This window comes from Motacilla alba, chromosome 20 (assembly GCF_015832195.1).
Source record: "Motacilla alba alba isolate MOTALB_02 chromosome 20, Motacilla_alba_V1.0_pri, whole genome shotgun sequence".
NCBI classification, from domain to species: domain Eukaryota; kingdom Metazoa; phylum Chordata; class Aves; order Passeriformes; family Motacillidae; genus Motacilla; species Motacilla alba.
Window position 1 is genome coordinate 5,810,340 of NC_052035.1, and position 21,575 is coordinate 5,831,914.

The 21,575-nt window shown below is 44.9% G+C and overlaps 1 protein-coding gene across 1 annotated transcript in view; it reads left to right on the forward strand.

The window, feature by feature from the left end:
• The first annotated feature begins 3,933 nt into the window (after positions 1–3,933).
• The window catches only part of TOP1 (DNA topoisomerase I), a 66,074-nt gene continuing 48,432 nt past the window's right edge, over positions 3,934–21,575 (forward strand). The window contains exons 1-2 of the mRNA XM_038158678.1: positions 3,934–4,105; positions 4,602–4,626. Of these exons, the coding sequence (XP_038014606.1) occupies positions 4,073–4,105; positions 4,602–4,626 (58 nt within the window). The 5' untranslated portion in view covers positions 3,934–4,072. The remainder of the gene's footprint in view (positions 4,106–4,601; positions 4,627–21,575) is intronic.

Below are 21,575 nucleotides of genomic sequence, written 5' to 3' on the forward strand. Positions count from 1 at the left end.
ATTAAAGTGCATTTCTTTCAGAGCACTGAGATCATTTAGTTTCAATGCGTCCGACAGTACATAATAAGTATGAGTGTTTTGAGCAGGTCATGCTAATGAAAAATGAGTGGGGAGTCGTGTATCTGACTGTTCCTATTTTGTACCAGTGTCACTTGGCTCTAGAGACGGCAGGTTTAGAGGATGACAACAGTTGGGAATCCTGCACATCAGGCAGGTCTCTGGCTGTGGAAAAAATGCACAGTAGTGATAGAAATATCCAAGCCATAGCTCTTACAAATGAACTGAGACTAAAAAAATCATGACAGGCTTTTAAAAATCAGATTTTTTTGTGTTTAAATGTGTCTTGTAACTGGTTCTTTGTTACCTTTTCACAAGCAAAATGCATTTGTTTCATATTCAGATGGAGGGGTTTTGTTGCCTTTTTTTTTTCTCCTAAAACATAAATGCTAGAAACTGGCTGCTGCCTCTGACAAAAGCAAAGATTTTTACAAAATTATATAAAGGAAAACTAAGCAAGTGAACTTGGATCTGTGGAACTGCTAATAAAATTGAATGAGTTGGCAGTGTTGTGCTCTTCCTTCTGCACTCCAAAATAAGCTTTAAAGTCTGAACTTTTGATATTGTAATCAAAAATACCAAGATATGAGCATATTTAATGACCAGTTTTGTTTCACTTTCAAACTTGAAATGCATCATACAATCAAGTTAAATATAAAGGAGAATTAACTGAAGGAACACAATGTAGATGGCTTCACCTGAGGCTAAGAGCAAGGCTTGGAAAGAGGGCTGTGCAGGGTTTAGGAGTTTGGATGTCGAGGTTTCTTGTCTTGTGTTGGTCCATGCACGACAGTGGGGACTCAGGCTGGAGCAGGGTGTAGGATCCCATCCCGATACAGGACTGCAAAGCTGGCCAGGAAAACAGCACCCACCTCCCTCACCCAAAATATGCACCTGAGCACAGCGTGAGGCCCCCAGTGCGCCAGATAAATCCAATCTCACAATTGGAGAGGATTCAATTCACCAGGATCAAGAACTGGAGGTTTTTCTACTGGTTTTGTATCCTGGGTGATTTATGATTTAATTTAAACACATAGTTTCCAGCTGTTTCTTTTTGCAGGCAATCACCTAGGCTACATTAAGCCGATGGTGATGTACTGGTCCCAGGGAGCCCCGGAGAGAGACCACAGCACTCCGAGGTGTGAATGTCCCCCATTTATCTTGATGGGGTGTGCACAGCCCTGCCAGGGAAGCAGGTCCAAGCACGTTAACCCCTTCACTGCCAGCCTCCACCGTGGAAAGGCTGGTTAGAATCAGAATCTCCCGAGCTGGAAGGGACGCGCAAGGATCACCGAGTCCAATTCCCACCTAGGACAACTCCAAGAATCCCCTGTGCTTGAGAGTGTTGTCCAAATGCTTCTCTGACTCTGGCAGGCTTGAGGCCACTTCACAGCGGTGTGATCTGTACGAGCCCTCCTCTCCTTTGGCAGAGCCTCCCGTGTCCCAGGGGATGAGGGAGGTTCAGCCTCCTGGGCGGTGGTATAGGTTTGGAGATCGGAGGATTTTTTATCATACAGCTCCTTGCAACAGATGGGGCCACACAGGTGTTCCGGTTTAATGTGTTTTGAACAAGCTGTATATTTCCCCCTCTTGGGCTCTAACAGCAGAGCAGGGGCTCCCTGCAGGCTCCAGGATAACCCTATGGAAGACTGGGAACAAAACGGATCACACGGCATGGCTGGGTTTGGGAGGTGTCCCTGGAGAACACCCAGTCCAGCCTCCTGCCAAAGCAGGCTCGCCTACAGCAGGTTACACAGGTCTGTGTCCCGGTGGGTTTCCAGTCGCTCCAGAGGAGCTCCGTGCGGCAGATGGGAAGCGATTCCTGGGAGGCAGCTCGAGCACGGCTGTCTCAGCTGCAGGTTCCCCCCGTGGTGTGAGAGGGGTTTGACATTCGAGCACGAGGTTGTGCTCGTCCCTGATGGCTCTGGCACTGCTGCCGCGGCAGCGCTCGTTGTCAGGACCCGAGATACCCGACTGGGAAGCTCCCTGCTCCTTCGGAGCTCTCCCACCCGGCTCTCAGCAGGCTCCTGCCGGCAGCACAGCGCTGAACCTCTCGTGTGCCGCTTTCGGGGGCTGTGCTTTGCAAGCAGACGAGCTGTGAAGGTGGCAGCTGCTGGAAGGGGCCGTGCCGCCTTCCCCTGCACAGGGATGGCTGCAGCTGCAGCGTGCCGGGCATGGTGGCGGGTCCCTTTCTTGTGGCAGGCATAGCCACCTGAGCAGGGCTTCTTGGGGAGACAAAGATGCGAGGTTTAAAGCGAAACTGCTGCTTCAAAGGAAGAGCTTTTAGGAATTTCTAATGTTGGAAGCGGGAGGTGCCAGTCCGCTCCCAGGCTGTCTCAAAAGGCACAGCCCTGCAGCCCTGGATGGCAGCAAGGAGGGGCTCAAACCCAGGGCAAAGCCTGCTTTCACCTCATTCTTGTGAGCCAGGGGCACACACCTCTTCCCGGTGTCTGAAACAGCCCTTTCATTATGTTTATATTTAAAAATCTAACAGTGACTAAAGCAGTTTGCATAATAAACAGCTCCAGAGCCAGAAATATTTGCCTGCTCTCGGTAAAAAAAGGAAGTCCTCAGATCCTCTTCTGAAGACGGTAAGAAAGTGACAGAGTTTTCCCTTTGCAGGATATAAATATGCAGTGCAAATAGGTGGCTGCTGTCACTGCTTACATTTTGATGTATCTCTTCAGATAGCCTGGCAGCGCCAGGTTATTTTAGTGTCAAATCAAAGCTCTGGTTGTGTAAAGAAGCTGAGGAAAGGTACAGTCTGTGTTGCAGCAGAGGATGGAAGCTCCAAGAAGACTGGAGGCAGTCCTGTGAGACACGTACCAGCCATGCATACTAAACCTGCCATTTAGTACACCGACAAGAAAACCCGTTTATAAGAGCTGCTGCGGAACAGAAATAAACCTCTTCAGGTTTGGGTCGAAGAAGGAGGGGTGTTTTTCTAGGCAGGCACGTGCTTCATTATCACATTACCTAAAAGAAAATAAAGCTTTGGCCCCCTTTTACCCTCTATTTCCTTGCAGGAGAAAGAAATTTTAAGAGCCTGCTTCTGCCAGAAGAAAACCTTGTGGGCTGATCCCTTTTTAATGCTCTTGTATGCAATGCACCAGCGCTGTCCTTGACTTAAACGAGTCAAGTGAGCCCAAACCTGCCTGTTCTGCTTCCCCCTCCCAGCATCTGCCCGTGGTTGCTGCGGCCTCCGCGCTCCAGCCTGGTGCGGTGGCGTGCAGAGAGGGACAGCGAGGGCTCAGCCGCACCGGTAACAGAGCCTGAGTTACCAGGGGGGTCTGCGGGACAGGGGCGCGCACCCGCTCGACTCCTCTCACTGGGAAACACTCTAATCGCCCATGAGCTGGTGCCTATGGGGGGTCTGGCACGGCGGGTCTTCAGGGGAAGCCCCGGGGGCTGCGGGCCCGTCACTGTCGGGCGAGCAGCGGAAACACCTCCCCTTAGAGCAGCCCGCCCGCCATGCGGCCCTGGGGGCGGAGCCTGCGGCCAGGGGCGGGGATTGTATGCAAATATGCAGGCGGGGCGGAGAGACAGCGCATGCGCACTGCGAGCACGGAGCAGCACGGGTTCTTACACAATGCGCAGGGCCGGCCAGCCGCGGGGAGGGGGCGGGGTTTAACATGTAAATGAGTTCCGGGTTTGCCTGCGCCATTGGGTGAGGGAGAGGAAAAGGCGGGACCGGATATGTAAAACAGCGAGCAGGCGTAGCGCGCGGTGGGGGGGGCAGCGGGTCGGAGCGGTCACGCCGGAGGGGCGTGGCCGGCATGTAAATCATGCCGGCTCTGGGGGCGTGGCTCGGATGCAAATACGCGCGCGGCCGCTTCCCGCCTCCTGCCCGTCAGTCCTCTCCCCCGCCGCTTTAAAAGGCGCCGCGCCTGCGCAGAGCGCCGAAACCAGGACTTAGTCTGTTACACAACCGCGCTGCGCTCCCCGCGTCCCGCTCCGCCCGGCGCTCCTCTGCCCGCCGCTCCTCCCGCTCCGCCCGGCCGTCCGCGCCTCCGGCATGAGCGGAGACCAGCTGCACAACGATTCCCAGGTGAGCGCCCCGTGCCCGCCCGCGGGGCGCACTCCCGGGGGACCCCTGCCGCGGTGCTCGCATCTCCCCGTGCCGGCCCTGGGCTGGCCGCCTCGCCACCCCCCGCAACCCCAGCGGGGGGACCGTGTCCTGCGGCCGCCCCCATAAGTCCGGGCAGAGCCCTGTCAGCCCAGCTGTCCCCCCGCGGTGGACTGGGGGGCGGTGGGAGCGGGGACCCGCGTGTGACCCCCGGGCTGGGCGGAGAAGGGGTGGGGGCGCCTGCCGCGCTCCCCCGGCTCGCTCCCCTTTGGGGGGCTCGGGAGGGGTCCCCTCGTGAGCTGTGTGAGGGCCGGGGGGCGCTTCACCGGTTCCCCCATCACCTTCCGCATCGCGCCGGGCTTTTCTCATTTAGTATATAATCCCCCTAAAAATGAGGGTGAGGGCGGGGGTGGGGGTCCCCCGGAGCGCCGCGGAGCCGGGCGTGCTGACGGTGTGTCCCTGTGTGCTCTCCCCGCAGATCGAGGCGGATTTCCGAGCGAACGGTGAGTGCGGCCCCGGCGCGCCCCTCGCGCAGACATGGCGTCCCAGAGACTAAGTCCCGGCTCCGCGCTCACCGGCCCCATTGTTCCCATCGAGCTGCCAAAAGCGCCCCTTTCCCGCCGGGATCGGCCCCCCCCGACCCCCGCCGCCCCGAGTGGGGGCACCGCAGGCCCCCGATCCGAGCGCAGCGGCTCTGCCGGGGTCGCCTTTGGGCCCCGATTCCTCCCTGGAAAGTCGCCTTGTCGACGGTCGGGACTTAGTCTCTGCGCCATTTTCTTTTTCTCTCTCTCTCTCTGTGGCTTTTCTCTCCTTCTCCTCCTCCCCGAGCTGCCGCCGAGCCGCCTCTGCAGAGGCACCGGGCCGCCATCCCCGGCACCAGCCCCTTGTAACCGAGGGGAAAGCAAAGTTTTTAGCTAAAAAAAAAAAAAAAAAAAAATCCCAAGTCGCCTTTTTTTTTTTTTTTTTTTTTTTTTTTTAATTGCAGGCTCCCTCCCCCCACTGCTCCCCGTCTCTGTTCCTTTGAGGGAATCCCTCCCTTCCCCTAAAATGAAAGGTGATTGCAACATGTTGCTCTTTAAAAGAAGCTGCTGCATCCATTTTAAGATCAGTCTTACTTTCTTCCTGGCTATTTAAATGATGTGACTTTACCTTGTTAGATGGGTTTTTTAAAATTAAAATAAAAACCTACTTTAAAAAAACCCAACACACCATAGTGTAGACAATTTCAGAAAGGTAGACAGCATCACTTTAGGGACTTTGCAAGCTAACTTAATTTTGTTCAGAAACATTTACAGGAGTCCTTTAATTTAATATATATATTTATATAAATATATATATATATTTGTATATGTATATATTTATGTATTAATAAATATGCATATCTGTCTATATGTATATTTTTATATATATATATATACAGACATACAATATTTTCTAATCAGCCTGTTGACTGCTAACTTTTTCTGATAATTTATTAATTTTTATAGGAAGCCAGCTGATTGCAAGCCTGTCTCATTTGATAGGTGTCAAATTGAAGGGCTTAAGTAGGGTGAAGGGGAGTTGAGGGTATACCACCAACCTTTGAGTGTTTGTATTACTGTCACTGTTTGGGATGTGTGAGGAGCTCTGAGCTGTCCCCTGACTGCTGAGTTGGTAGAGGACAAAAAAGATGGTTGAAAATATCTGCTTGACTTATAGTTACACTAATTTTTAGAATGCTTTTCTGGATGATGTCCACGTGCCTGGTTGCTTTGTAGGCTACTGGATGTAAATATTTACAGATCTACGCTTGCGAGCACCTTTCGTTCTGTCAGTTCATTGGAATGTGATTGTGTGTGTGCAGCAGGAGCAGACAGTATCAAATATGCACATTTTGAACTCTTCATTTCCATTCTGAATTTATAGTGGGCCTCTATGAATAATTGTTATCAGGAAAAAAGAGTGCAGTGGATTTCCCAAGAAGTATGGGTGTAACTCTTGAAGCAATTTAAATATAAGTTTATATAGGAATGCTCGTAGCCTTCTTGCACTGGAAAATACTTGTTTCATCTGAGGATCATCTTTATTTAGGGAAAAATAGTCCCTGGTAAGCTTTAGTTGTTTAGTACTGTTGTACATAGAGGAAGTGATGTATATTTGACCTTTTGACTCCATCTTCCAGTGAACCTTTCAGAGGGGTTTTTCTCCTCTATTGTGACCATGTGCTGTTTTATTCTTCTAAGAGCTTTAGTCATACAGCTCTTAAAACTCCTGTGGTTTTTATTTCTACCATGTGTTGAAGGAATTCAATACAGAAACTCAGACACCTTGATGGAAAAACCAAATTCCTGGTAAATCAAGCACACCCAACAAATCCATACCAGTGTAGGCATCAGCACCCTTTCCCTCCTGCTGTAATTATTTGTGGCAGTCGTGTAACATCATTGTCATTGATCAGAAACCCCTAACCCCCAAAACCCTTTTCAGCACTGGAAGGTACGTGTAACCCTGTTATTCTTGCTAAGGGAATAATGCTGAATAGACAGTGGGCTCTCTGACCTTGTCACCACCCCTGATCTCCCTGAAAATCTGTCACCTCTCTTGCTCTGAGCCTTGTTTCCTCTGCACAGGAGCTCTTTGCACTGGTGCGTCGGGAATTGTCACGCGCGGATGCGAGAACAGCGGTTCCCCTTCAGGCAGAGCACTCAGGCTCTTGCTCTTATTTTCTTGTTTTTTGATCCTATTTAGTGGAATTGGTTTGTACTTTGATTATTGTCGGCAGCACTAAACGGTAGAGCCAAACTCTCCTTTTAGGCCTCCTGTACTTCACATTTGGGGGAAGGGAAGTTTTTCTGGGGGCTGGTACTGACTCATTCTAAGTGTCGAGTGTAGCAGCAGTAAACATTCTTGTTAGTAAAGAGTGTTTTGGGTGACTTTTGGCTAGTGTATCAGTAATAGGGCAGCTTAAGCACTTTGAAGCTTCCTGTTGTTATTAATGTTCCTATCTGGGTCAGTGGACACGCTACCTCGGGTTGTGGTCACACCAGTTGTTGCAGCTGCAATGGGTTGGGTGGATCTGCCCATTGCAGGTCACCACGGCGCAGCCTGGTTGTAGCTGGAGCCTGGGTCTGCTTACACACCCTTTTCATTGATAGCAGGGTAGTGTTGGGTATGAGAGGGGGTGCCAGCAGTAAATACGTGTTCCTGGCTATTTCTTGTCATTAAATAGCCAGATCACTCTAAGCAAGAGTGTCCTGGGCAAATTCCAACTTGAGTAATTGCATTGAATTTCAATATCCAGGTTCTCCCCCCGTTTGGCCGTAGTGGGTTTTTTTTTTCACCTTAGCTGTATTTTTAGTATCTGTACGCATTGCAAAGAATTTTCCATGTTCACTCCTAGCAGTGCCTGTTTGCAGACCATGCTGAGAGCAGTATTGTGCTGAAACAGCTAGCCTTTTCTGCAAGTAACATCCTTGCAGTCCTCAGCATTCAGAAGGGAAATGGAGTCCAAAATTATTGTTTCCAACTACAGCTTGGATGCTGAAAATGTCCCCACCTCCACAGATTTGGATTCTATTGAGTTTTGCCTTTAAGAGCTTTGTGTACTCAGGTTGGATGTAACAACCTCTTACTACTAAGGGCAATGAGACTAAAAGCAATTTATCTTGACTTTGAGCTCTCCCATTGTGTTTGCAGAATGCAGTAGATAAAAATTACTTTTGTTTGCAAAATAATCAAATTGCATTCCAAAACTACTAAATTCTACTAACTGCTATTAGTGCCTTGGCTGCTCAGCAGCCTGTGATCAGAACTTGTGTAAAATCCAGAACTGCTCAGTGTGGAGACTGAGGACATCACCCCAAGCAGTGCCTTTTGCTTCCAGTTGATTTGGCCAGTAATGTTAAGATGCAATTTGAGGTCAAGTATCACTGGAGTAGCCATTACAAGTGCGTTAACAGGAGTCAAGTGTGAATTTGTCCAGCCTCACAGAGGTGGCTTCTGGAATTCAAACATGTTTGAAGGAGGGGCTTGCTTTAACTGTGAGTATTCTTTTGGAGAAAAAAACTGAAGCCCTTACTGCTGCAGCATCTTATCAGGAACTGGCAGGTTTTTTTTTGTTGGCCCAAGCACTCATGGGGCATCTGTGTATTTATCAGGCTGGCAACACGAAGGAATGAGCAAGAGGGAAATTCAAATTAAATAACAGGAGTGCTGAACCAAATGCCTTACAAGTTAAGGAGTTTCAGCACGTTTTGTGTTTTGCATTAAATTCATGTTTCATGGATGACAGAGCTGTGCAATAAGAGGTGTGGGTGATTTAAATGCTAACAAACTGTAGAGCAACATAGCAGAGATCTTTAGGATTTCTCAGTGGTTGTGAAACAGTCTGTTGGAGACCAGATTTGTGCTTCCTTGCTGCTGCCTTTGCTGGCGCCTTCTGGATGGGTGAGAGTTTTTGAAGGAGAGCAGGGCCACTTCTGGCATAGGGCTGTGTGTACCTTAGCACTGCTGTTAGAGCCACTGTGCTAAACAAACTGCACGGATTTAGGAAGCGTGAAGGCACTGCCTGTGCTCTGTGTGTGTGTGACATGTCAGGGAGAAACTGTCTTTTAGGTTCCCTGGGAACGAGTCTCGGGAATGCTTTAAATGTCAAACGTTTGGCAAGGGATCCAAAGTACAAAAGGTAATTAATAGTATTTAGGTGCAGATTGATATCTCTGCTGAAAATTTCCTTTGCCTTTTCTGTGATACGTGGAGATGAGAATCCAGAAGAATGTAGCTTGTTCCTTCCTTGCATGGCTCCCTGCCTTTGCTCCAGACTGCCGTGCTGGTGGTGAGCCTGCACTGTGGGAAGTGCTGCCCACAGTCTCAGAACAATACTTGGGTAGTTTTAAGTCTGCAACCACTTAGAATTTTATTTTATTTATTTTTATTTTTTTATTTTCAGAAATATTTTACATAAGACGCCTATCTCTGCAAAATTTCTTAATTTTGTTTTTGCATTGATTTTCAATATGTTTACAGCAATCTCTCACAGGGCTTGTTAGGATATGACAGTGTAGCTTCACTATGGGAATTTTCAGATTGTGATAGGTGAGAATACTCTGAAGTAAATTTATCATTCATGACACTTCTCAGAAATGTAAATAAACATATTGTTGGTAAGCTGTTCTTCACTATCATGTGCTGCATAAGTTGGTTGCGTTTATTTTCCCCAGCAGAAGCCTCAGAAGGGCTTTGCTAAAGACCTTGAGGTCTGTTGTGTTAATTGTTCTGACACATTCAGCATTTAGGTTAAAACTTAATGGGTGTCTGGTGGGAGTGGGGAGTTGAGTGTGTTTCTGGGAGCTGCAGCCGACTGTTGTTTTTGTTAAAACTCAGCAGAATTACTTAAATGTGCTGGAAGATGTGTTTCGGGGGTTAATGGCCCGTGTGTTTCTTTCTCCTAGCAGGTTTTCTTAAGATGTTTCTTCTTTCGCTCCAGTGTTAAGCACTCTCTGTTATTAACGTGTTATCAGGGCTTCTTTGTTTACTTTGTGAAACATGAAAAATTTTGAGCCAGGGGACCTGTGTAGAAGTGTGCTTTTTTACATGGCTTCATGTAAATTAGACACACAGCTCATAGGTGTGATCAGGCACAAATCAGATTTAATTTCATTTACAACTGTGACTTCAGATATTCGTTAGATAGTTCATTGAATTCCAACCTCCTGAGCTGCACTGTCAGCAGAAAGTGCAATAATATGTAATTATAGCAAGTACTTAACATCTCATTGACTCAAATTCCTCTGTTAATGATTTCTCTGGATTCCTGTTAAAGTAATACCTGCTGAAATAGCACAAGCCACTGCCCTGTTAGGGGGAGGCTCCAGGTCAGATTCTTCCTGGTGTTGTAAATTGCTGTAGTTCTGCTAAAATCAGTGGAGCACTGACAGTGTATCTGCTTTTTTGTTACTGGACTGCAGGGATGGGCTTTAATGTCACAGTGACTATTTAAAAGAAATACAGTTTCACCTAGGAAATCATTGCAGATTTTTTTTTCCTGTGGCTTTTCAAGATGGGACAGTTTCTCTTTCAAGTCCACTTGAGCTGGTTGTGCTGATACAGTTTCTCATATCATTGTAGATCATGTAGAGCATTCACAAATATTTATTGGCTTATTAAATTTAATTGATTTTGTGGCTTCCAGTTTTATAGATACTGCTCCCCATTTTATAGAATACCTCACACTCCAAAACATGGGAGCAAGATCTATTTAGTGTTATGTATTCTGCTTCTGCCTGGGTTTTTGAAGGTCTGTGCCTTAGCTTTCTAAATCTGAGAGAAGATGGTCTATGTTGAAATCAGTGTTTATTACATTGCTGTCCTGGGACTGTCCCTTTTGAGAGAGCATATGACACATCTGCCTGTACATTCTCCCTGCAGGACTCTCTGTTCTGAGCTGTTCAGCTCTGTCAGCATTCAAATGTGGATCATCTTTAGATTTTAGAATGGTTCCTCCTGGTCAGGGAATGAGAGAAGAACATGGGTTTGCTGTGGTTTCAGCAGCGAGTTTGCTGCTGTTCTCTGAAAAAAAACAGTAGAAAATAAATTTAAAACCCAGTTCCTAGCTGCACTGGGATTACTCCTTTTAAACAGTGTTCCCAGTTACTGTTGTCCTTACTCTGCCAGTAGCTGCCTGCTCCAGCGAGTTCCTCTGTGTGTGCTCTGGTGGCTTCCACTGTCCATCAGTGGTTGAACACTGGAATTACTACAGCGTGGAAGTGCTGTTCCAGGCAGAGCAGAGAGAGCCTTTTCTGCTGCAGGCTCCTGCTATTTCCTAGCTCAGCTGCACACGTTGTCGTAGTGGTTTCCCGGTGTGTATGAGACTACAGTATTTTTAGCACAGCGTTTGTTCAAAATGTCCTGGCTGACATAAATGCTAAATAGTTCCAGTGGATTTAATGAGGTTTACAGTTGGAAATATTTTCATCTTGAATGCTTGCTTTTTAAACTTCTGATCTTAGTCAACTGCTGTAATATCTTGCGGTGTCACAGCGAGACTTAGGACTTCTGGAAGGTGATGTGAAAAGAAAGGGTGAAGTTAATTTTGGATTCTTGTGACCTGCATGGTATAAGGAGGATTTAAAAATTGGTTTTGGCTTCAGAAGTATGAGCATACCTGCATGTTTTCAAGTGGAAATTTGGTTTCTAAATTTGACTTCTGTAGCTGCTCAGCTGATGAACAAGTGAGAACTCCAGAGTTGAGAATGAAAGTGGAGAATGTGGAGCAGTAGTTAATCTTCCTGAAATTTGTTCTTTTGTAACATGTACTTAGCATCAATGATTCTCTGACTTCTTTGAGAAAAAATTAGGATTTTTTTTAAATCCCTGTCTGTGTCAGCAGGAGCGGTGGCAGGAAATACAGTTTTGTGCCAGTCCTTGCAACAAACAATAATCTGGGAGATCCTCCAACTAGTGGAGATCAGACTTGATGCTTTTGGAGACGTGGGAGACCTTGGCAATTAGTTCTCTATTAATACTAATGATAGAGATGGAGTTCTGTAATGAGGGACGATGAGTAGGAGAAGGACAGCGGTTCAAGTAAGAATTGCCTCACAAATTTTCTAGTGTTGTCAGAGAGTTCTGGTGATGTTTTCCATCATCTCAAGGCCTGTTTCTCTGCTAGAATAAATACGCCCTACTGCTGCTTCACCCTGGGGAAGTTCACCGTGTTTCATGGCTGTTGCTTGAGTCTGAACAGTTTCTCTCGAAGGTGGTTGCAGCAGTAGTTCAGTTTGGAAGAATGACTTGCACTGACAGCTGCTCTGGGCTTGGGATCTGCCTGTTCCCAGTATGAAGGAGTCCCAAGGACGGGCAGCAGTGAGCATGCCTTACTCCTGTCTTGGGAGGCTTTGGAGGCGGGGGCTGGAAAATGTCTGAAGTGCTTATCTTGATGGGATGGGGGCAGTGCAGGCTCACTGGAGGCACAGCAGGAAAGTTAGTGTAGGTGCTTGTCACTCAGCCTTGGCAGACAGTGTCTCCTCAAGAGAAACACCCTGCATCTCCACCTGGAGTACTTCAACCCCTTTCTAAGTTTGACGGTGTTAACTTCTGAAATTGGGATGATGGCAGGTTAAAGAGGGACAGCATCACACTGTTGGGAAATGGTTTTAATTGGAGGCTCCTGTCAGTCTCAAAGAGACAAAAGTTGCTTCCCACAGAGCTTCCGATCAGTAGAGGTTTTTGGATTCCTTATTGATATTTTTGACGTGAGTGTATTTGTTCATGTTCACAAGCTTGCCATATGCTTTGTGCAGTTGTGAGCTGTGTGGGTGTCCCTGTATGTATTTTTATCTTATACCTTCGTCAGAGAAGGAGCTTTTTAGGGAGTGTTAGCAAGACAATGGCTTTCTTCTCTATTAGTATTGCAGAATGCTGAGCCCTCATGGTGCCCTCCAAAAGATGGAGATTTTCCTTCATAATTCTGCCCAGCATAGACATGTTACAGACAGATGGACATTCATGGAATTCAGCTTTGCAGCAAAGTAATTCTGCAGCTGCCTGTATCTTTCCATCACTGGAGAGAGATTGATTTCTGCCTCAGGAAAGCTTGGAGTGTACTTGTAGCTTCACTAAAATATTTTGATCAGTCTATGTAACTCATCTTTGGCCATGTCCATTAAACTCATGTTCCGTGGTGGGGATGTACTTGTGTCCTGGTTTTGGGCAGGCTGGAGTTAAGTTTCTTCATAGTAGCTGGTACAATGCTGTGCTTTTGGATTTAGTATGAGAATAGTGTTGATAACACACTGATGTTTTAGTTGTTTGGACAACTAGCTAAGAGCCTGCTGGGTCTCATCAGCTGCAGTGTACAGCTGACAGTCTCTTTCACACACACAGCATTCAGCACATAGTGCAGTTTTATTTGGGGGAGAAATACTCTTACATTCTCAATGAAGGCATAGTTCTGGTTTTTCAAGATGTCCATTTTCTTCCATAATGCTATTTTTCAGTGATTTTCTAAAAATAAGACCCTGGTGGCTTTTATTCCTTATTGCTCATTTTGTAATCCCAGTCATCGATTTGCATAGTGTTAATAATTTTTGCAGCAAGCAAAATCAGGACCTCAGTCCAGGACCTCAGTAGTTGAATGTTTTGCTGTGTTTAAGAATGAATGATAAGAAGAAATGAGATACAAGGTCTGGTGTTGAACATGCATAATCTGCATACAGCTTTTCTGTCTAAAATTCACAGTTTGGCTGCCCTGAAAAAAGTTTTACCAAATGCATTGGAATTTCTGAAGTGCTGGGCTCACTCTACTACTCAGTGTATGCAGCAGGAAATTGGAAGTTGTCTTGTTTCCATCCAAATGTCTTGTCAGTTTGGTGCGGCTAGATGTGTGGCAATGTCTAAAGGGAATAATTTTTTAAGAATTTTTAAGAACAGCTTTTTTAGATATTGGCCAGAGATGTGGCTTCATAGTTAAAAAGTCAAGAAAATAATTCCTAGGGATGGAGCAATCCCCAAGTGCAGATAGCTCTTTAATTTTTTCCTGGCATTTGTCACATACTCTGTTGCCTAACACAGCTTCTGACACACGAGAGCATGAACTTGTAGAGTGTTATCCAGAACATTTTTTCTTTCATTTGTCACTTCTGTACACATTTTCAATTGAACAACATTGCAGCAGCTTTTCCTGTGCATGTAGCATGGAATAGATGACCTGTACTTTAGGGCCAGGGCAATGTACTTTAGTTGAACTTTTTATTGATGGCAATATTTTACTACTCAAGGCTTATCCTGGTATTTGAACAAGGGCCAGACTTGTCAAAACAGCTGCTCCTCTTCCTCTGAGGTTGCACTTTCTTGTTTTGCAGAGGTGGCTTATAAAGACCTTTTAGGAAAGAAGACGCTTCAGCGTTTTTTCCCCCTTTAAACTATAGTGTCTGTTGCAGATTTTTCAGTAGCTGGAGGTAGAGTTGAGAAACGTGGTGATCTTCTAAATAAAAGGCAGAGATTTCTGCAGTTAGGGTTTAAGTACAACTTGTAAGCAGAGTTTTAGGAGGAGAAAAGTACAGTTAGTAGCAGGAGACCCACCCCCTGTTACATACAGTGTCTTTGGAGGCCTGATAACCAGGTGGAAGGCTGTCTTCCTTCAGCTGCTCTGCAGCAGATGCGAGTGGATGGAGTTTGTGCTGTCCTTAGGGAGATGAGTAGCTGATAAGTTGGCAATTCTTATTCCAGCTTCTGCTTTGGTGCAGTGCTGCCTTGCCAGCTGTCAGCTTGTCTGGAGTGCTTGGTGCTCTGCTCAGGACATGAGGGTGAAAGGTTGAATGTGAAGAGAGACTCTTTTTGAAGCTGAAGGCAGGAAGCACCAGGGAGGGACATTTTGTTACTCATGGATGCTGTGTCTGGGTTTAAGGTCATTTGTGCTGTACATTGTTATCTTGTCCTCAGGCCATATTGTTTAAATAGGCAACACAATGGGGAAAGAGGGAGTACTATGCTCTTCTCAGAGCTGGAGAAACCAGAACATCGTGGAGTGATTTTTTCCAGCACAGAAATAGATGTAAAGCTGTCTGGCTAGGACGGAGAGTCAGTTCCATCTTGGACACTTGCTTCTGACTTTTAATTCCTTCTCCAGCTTAAGACTGAGGTGCTTATCAAAGGGCAGCACATAGAAAAAAATAAAAAAGAGCTTCTCTAGTTCTAGCATATTGTTATATGCAAATCTCATCTCAGGAGCTAAGGTGGGCATTTTTTTCTGTGGTGCTGTATTATTTTGCGAATACTTATGATGCAATATAAATTAGAAATGTTGTGTGGAAGGTTCTGCAGTTAGTGAAATCACTGGATTTGCAATAGGGAGACAGTGTCTTCCTGGTTTGTGTGCAGGGTTCTGGTATCAGGTACGTCAGTCTCTTGCACCATACAGGCCACCTTGTCTCCTAACTGGAGTTAGGAGTGTCTCCTAACTGGGCCTGGAGCAATAGGAAGAGCAAATTATGTCTTCTCCCAGTTTGTGAGTGCAGGTGAATGTGTGAGTAAGATCAGTTTTTGGAAAGATAAAATAGCTGGGATGGGCAGGTACTGGTTTAAACTTGCCTTAGGAAGGCACCTTACAAGTCAGACGAGCACTCTCCAGTTTAATGCAGCCTTTTGGGAAACGGGAAGCTGGAGCTCTTTGGAGATCCATGTGAAGGGGATGAATCATTGCAACACAAGCAGCATGTACAAAATGGAGGGATGAAGGAGAGCTAGTGACGTACTCTGAGGTTTGTTCTCTAGAGTTAATGACCACCAGATGGGGAATAAAAGGCAGCCTGCTTTTCTTTTGAGGACCGGGAATGTCACTGAGGCTGTTAAAATGTGCTGTATCTGTGGTAATGCTGCTAGTGCACAGCAAACCCTTTGATGTGTGGATCAGAGTTAACTTTCCTTGCTGGTGTTTCCCCTCAGCACTTGGGTTTTAGCATTTGGCTGAAGATGAGATTCTTGCAGTGTGATTTACAGAGCACCTCAGGGATACAGAGCAAAAGTCTTTGAGTGCTTTCTGCAGTAGAAAAATTAAGGTACAGGTTGTGTTCCTGTGCACAGTGTAAGTGACCAGACACCCAGGGGCAGCCGGTTCATGTGGCAGAAATGCGGTGCAAGGTGAGTGAGATGAACTCATAACAACAGTGACCTTGATTAACTTCTGCAGCGTTGCCCAATCCCTCTGTAGGTGTCATCTCCATCCATCTTTGCAGTAAGCAAGCACTGGCACAAATCAGAGTCTGAATGTCAGTGCTGTTAACTCTGATGCTCACAAGTTGTCATCCTAGAAGTGTGTAGGTGTTTGGGTTACTTCTTGCTCCATCAGATGGGGCATCTCTCCCGCTGTCCAGGATACCTTTGAACGTGAATGCGGAAAACATTTGCATTTTCCAAGAGCCTTTTACACTTTTGCAATCTCCTATCCTCCTGCCTTCTTCCTACTCCAAAACCTGGAAGGCTGTCAGAGGAGCCATCATTTTGTCTGAGTCATGTTATCATAGCTGTGTATGTCACCTGCCCTTCATTAGGGAGCATAAGCGGGCTGTCCTTGAAATACCTGTTTTTATGAGTAGATTGAGTCTTCTAATTTAAAATATGCTGCTCTCTGGATTTTGGTAGCTGTCATAAACAGTGTCTTTCTTTTATCATCAAGTGGGCTTATTCAGCATCACCTGTGTCTAAAGGAAGCTGCTTCCTGGGTTTTAGGCTGTTGTAATCGTATAGATATAAAAAGTACAGCTTGGCTTGTGATGGCCTTTGCTTGGCAGCTTTAATTGTCAGCATGAGGTCTTGGGAGAGCCCAGCACAGTGTAATTTTATTTGCCCCAGTGCATAGCTTGTCTTGCAGTAGATGGAGGCTGCAGCTGGCAATAAGGTGGCTATCCCAGTAATTTAATTCTTAAATGGAATCCTGGGCAAAAGGCAGAAGCAGTTGAACTGGCAAGTGCATAATTTTCTTGTTTCACAAGTGAAGGTGTAAAGCTGTTGTTCTGGAAGCACTGCTTTCTGTCTAACACATTTTCCCCTTCCTTCCTGTCCTGCCCTGTTGTTGTGACTTTTGTCCACTGATGCATAATCGTCAGTTTATGGTTTTGCTCCACATCACTGTCAAAAACATGAGCTTGTCTGTGCACAGCAAAACATGAATTTTCATTTGAACATAGCCTGAGTTAAAATTCTCCTTCCCTGTGTTCATGAGTGGGCCTCTCCTGCAGCACTCATCCTGGGTAATATTTGCCTCTTTCAAGAATCTGATAGATTTTTCTTCAAAGCTGCCAGTGTTGTCTTTGCACACCAGCTGAATCTGGTCTGCATGCAGTTCAGCAAGCTGGGTACACGGCTACTGACAGCAGGGATAGAGTTCAGCAGGGGCACTGGATCTCCCAGGAGCTAATCTGTGCTTGAGCTGTGCCCATGGCTGCTCAGTGTGCTTGGTGAGAATGTGAAACAATGCTGACACCACGGCCACGTTTCTGAGGGATCAGAGCTTTGCTAAGGCTTTGTGTACTGAAGTTAGGGTGTATTTTTAAATGGTTTCCTTTGTAGGGAACGAGCTGTGGAGCATTGTTCTGTGAAATAAGTCCCCTGTAGCTGTATTTCACAATAGCATGAAACAGTGTTCAAAACAGATGTGAACCTCATTTATTAAGGGCAGGATTTGTTTGGTTTTAATTTAAGTTTTTGTGTTTTTTCTCCCTTTTTGTAAATACCCCATCCATTCACCCTAGCACAGGAGCCTCATGGTCAGATTCTAATCCAGAGTAAGAAAACTTGAATTCCAAAGGGAATTTGATAGTGTGTGATTTTTTTTTTTTAAGATAAATTTTTATATTGTCTTTTTGCATGTATTAACATTTTAATTTCAACAGAGCTTTGGAATTAGTCTTTGGCAATTAGCTCCATAGGTAACCAGAGTCAAACATGGCCTGACTTCAATTGTTTTCCCCCAGTACTAAGGTATTTAAAAATTATTGTAGTACATGGACTACAAACAAGTATAATTGTAATTTTTATCATAGTAGCTCCAGAGGCTGGACAAATAAGTTTGCCACTAGTTTTTGGTTCAGGAAAGATACGGTCTTCAGAAGGGCTTTCTTCTAAGCATCTGTGAAGTGTTTGCAGGCTCAGGAGTTAATGCAGATTTGTGTCATTTCTAGGTTTGTGACTGGTCTGTTATATCTAGGTCTGAAGCTGGTGTCATTTGGTCAGGGACACTTGTTCAGTTCCTCATGCTGTAGGCTCAGGCTCTTTCTTAAGTCCTTCCTGCCTCTTCCCCATCACTGCCAGGTATTCTTACAGTGTGTATATACACTACGAGGTGCTGTGTTCAGCACTTTGCTAACTACAGGTACGTGATTTCCCAGATCCTGCCATCCCAATGGGTTTAGTTACATTCAGATCAAATTACTTGGGGAGATTGGTACTTCAAAAAGGCACAGGCTAAGGTTGTCAGGCATCTTTGTGCACCAAGAGTCACAAGATGTTTCTTCCCTGTAGATCACTGCAGTTTTCCCTTGCACTTAATCCCCCCAGAATTATCCTTGTACATGAGATGTGCACGTAGTTCATAAAACACTCTGTTATGGAACAAAACTGGGCATGACCTTAACTGTAGACTTTTCATAGTAGCAAAGTTAGATGTTTTGTTTTTGTGGAGGTTTTTTTAGCATATCATGCTTGGTATTAGCAAATTACCTCCTTGTTTTACTTGTCTGTGCTTATGCCTTTCACTTGCAAAGGAAAATTGCAGTTTCTCTATCAGGGTAGCTGTCTTACTGTGAAGTGCAACAGGATTCCACTATTTGTCATAGTGACTGCAGTGACAGAAAGTGTCTTGGTTTATATTTTCATCTCAAGGAACTCATAATCCAAAGTCTCTTGTTGTGAAAATCTAATGCTGAACTGTTTCTCTGGTTGTAGATCCTTTCTTGAGCAGAGACTACTGCCCTGCTTAACTGGCAGAGGCACAAACATGTACTTAGGAAACCAGGTTGAACTTACATTGTATCCAACAAATTTGGGGTATTTAGTACGACATCAGGAGAAGGAAAGCATTCCTGTTACAAGCTGTTACTTAATTCTCAATTTTATTAAACCCCTTTCTTTAGGAGTATCTTGATCTGTTGGAGCAGCTACTTAGTTTTGAGAGTGGCCTGTGAAGTTAAGTATCTCATGTTGTTTGCTAATTTTCAGAATAGGTTATCCACAATTTTTCTTTCTTCTGGTATTAGAGCTACTTGTCATGCAGCTTTCCCACTTATGGGCCGTGTTTAGTATTACACAGCCCATTAATGAAAGCAGAAGGCTCCAGGCTTTCGCTGTCGGAGCCTTTTTACATCTGAGAGGATCAAGTAAAAGGTGATCACAGGTCGCAGTTGTGACCACAGGAAAATGAGCAAATTTTCCCTGGTCTGCTGGAGACTGGAGTACAGGAAATAATATAATTGCTAGTTCAAAAATAATGTGGTGCACTTTAAAACTTGCAGAATAATGTCACTACAATGCTTGGAAACTCAAACAGATTAAATGTATTTGGATATTGCAGTTTCAGAAACTGCTGGGGCTGCTGTGCACTCGGGTAAAGCTGAACTTGCTCAGAGGAGAGTGAGCCTGGCTCTCTGCTGGATACCTGCACAGTGCTCTCATTCCCACATGTGGTTTTGTCTAGCACAGGCTTGAAGTATTTGGGAGATCGGGACAGGAGAGAATGGTGCAGCTGCTGCTCTGGGCTCTTTGTGTGAGAGCAAACTGCTAAATCAGCTGGAGTGGCTGCAGCTTCCATGCTGGTATTAGTCATTCATGTAAAATTGATAATAAATTTTAATAGATGTATTGATTCAATTTTGACTCTAGTAAGAATTATCATAACGTTAAAAAAATTGTCTCAACATATATAAAACTGGCAGCCAAGAAATTTCAAAATATTTCATAGCATTACAGCTGAATCATTCAGGAATAAATTATGAGATTGTAAATAGTCTTAGATGTTCATCTTGTTTCCTTTGCCTATTTCTGCTGTAAAATAATCAAGTGGAAATAAATATCTCCTAATGCATTGGAATACCCCTGAAAATAAGATTTATAACTTGGGTTTCTCACTTTAGGTTATATTAAAGAGAAATAACAGAGCCTTGAATCTTTATGGTCGCTTCTGTAGTCCTCATAGTTTTTCCAGCATAGTTTTTCTACCCCTCTCACCAGTCATCCTTTTAAAAATATCAGGTTCCACGTTCAGAAAACTGGAAAGTAGAGAACGTGATTATGTTGCAGTAGCTGTAGAGCAGAAACTCTGATATGATGGGAGCCTTTAGCTAAGCACTTGGAGTTTGAAGTGTAGTGATAAATGAACTTTTGATGACACTCTGCACCTGCAACCTATTTCCTTTGGTTTAAACAGCTCATTTAGTGACTGTGGTAGTGGAGGGCATTTGAAAGCTAAAAAGAAAAGCTGTTTCCACAACTTGTTATTTCTGTGTAGGTAAAGAAAGGCCTGCTCTTAAAATTGAGACACAAGGTAACCAGAATTGATTCAGTTCAATTTTTGAGGACTATGCTTGCTTTCTTTTAGATGGGAAACAAATTACATAAACATTTCCTCCCCTTCATGTCTTATTCAAGGCAGATTTCAGTTTTTCATGGGGTAGAATCTGAAAATGTTGTCTGTGTGTTCCAGGAAGAGATGCCAGCTATTAGTTTTAAAAAAATGGAAAAAAAAAATCGTCAAAACACACAAAAAAAAACCCCTCACCAAACTGATAATACATTGCATGGAGCTTTTTAATTGAAGAAGCTAGGAGTGTACCATGCATAATAACATAGCCACAGCCTTTTATCCTGTGTCAATAGGTTATGCTTTATATTCATGTATTTGTAGTGGTGTGATGTAACAGTTGTCAACCAGTGCGATTTGGCCCGGATTTAACATAATAAACAGATTACAGCTGCATGAAGAGATTAAAAGCAGTGACTTAAAGTAACATTTTGTAAATTGAAGACTTCCAGTGGAATCTAGTGCACCATATCTAGGAGCTACTTATTAAAATATTGCAATCATAGTCTTACTTTAAAACCACCATGTCCTACACTGCTCTGCTGATCCTTCTTTCTGCATCCTCTTTCCCTTCCTTCAGAAGACTCAGGAGTACAGAAGTGCAGAAATGTCAACTGTCATTAAACATTTACCTTGTGTTTACTTTCTTGTGTGTTTTAGCTGGAATCAGATTTCTTCTTGTATGCTAATTATGGTAAAATCCCCTTAAGGCAGGGGAATTACCTTCCCTCCCTTGACTTGAGAAAGGGACTTGTGGCAAGGCAGATTCTGATAAAATGCTTCTAGACACTGCTGGAATTGGCCTCTTGTGGGTGAATGATAAATTAACTCGCCCACAATGGGGACAGAGGTGAAATCAGGCTGTATCCATCCAGTGCAGCCCTACACTTTAAAGGAATTACTGTAGATATGAGGGAAAAAAAAAAGACCCAACTAAAAAAATCCTGTCTGGGATCATTGTTGGAGTTGCTCCTACAGTGAGAAACCAGCTCAAGTGTAATAAAAATAAGTTCTCAGTCTTCTGAAACAAAATTATTCTAAGACTTTGGCCATGCTACCTTGTCTTAATGGAACGGTATTAAACAAGTAGGAGAATAATCTGACTCCGGTGCATAAAGCAGTGGTATTGCTTGATAGGTGTAAAGCTTCTACCAGCCACTTTTTTTGTCTTATGCATTCAGTTTACCCTCTCAAACCAAGCATTGCAGAGGCTTGTTCCCAAGGGTGCTGCCTCTTTAGTCTTTCCTCCCTACAGCAAGCAGGAGCCCAGCACTGGCCAAAGCCACGCGGAGTTGTCAAGGCATGGTTAATAAAAGGCTTTGAGCAAATGCCAGTAGAGCCTCTCCCTGAGGACGCTGAGCATGTACCACTCCCTTGTGTATAAACTGTGTGATCCTGGCTGCT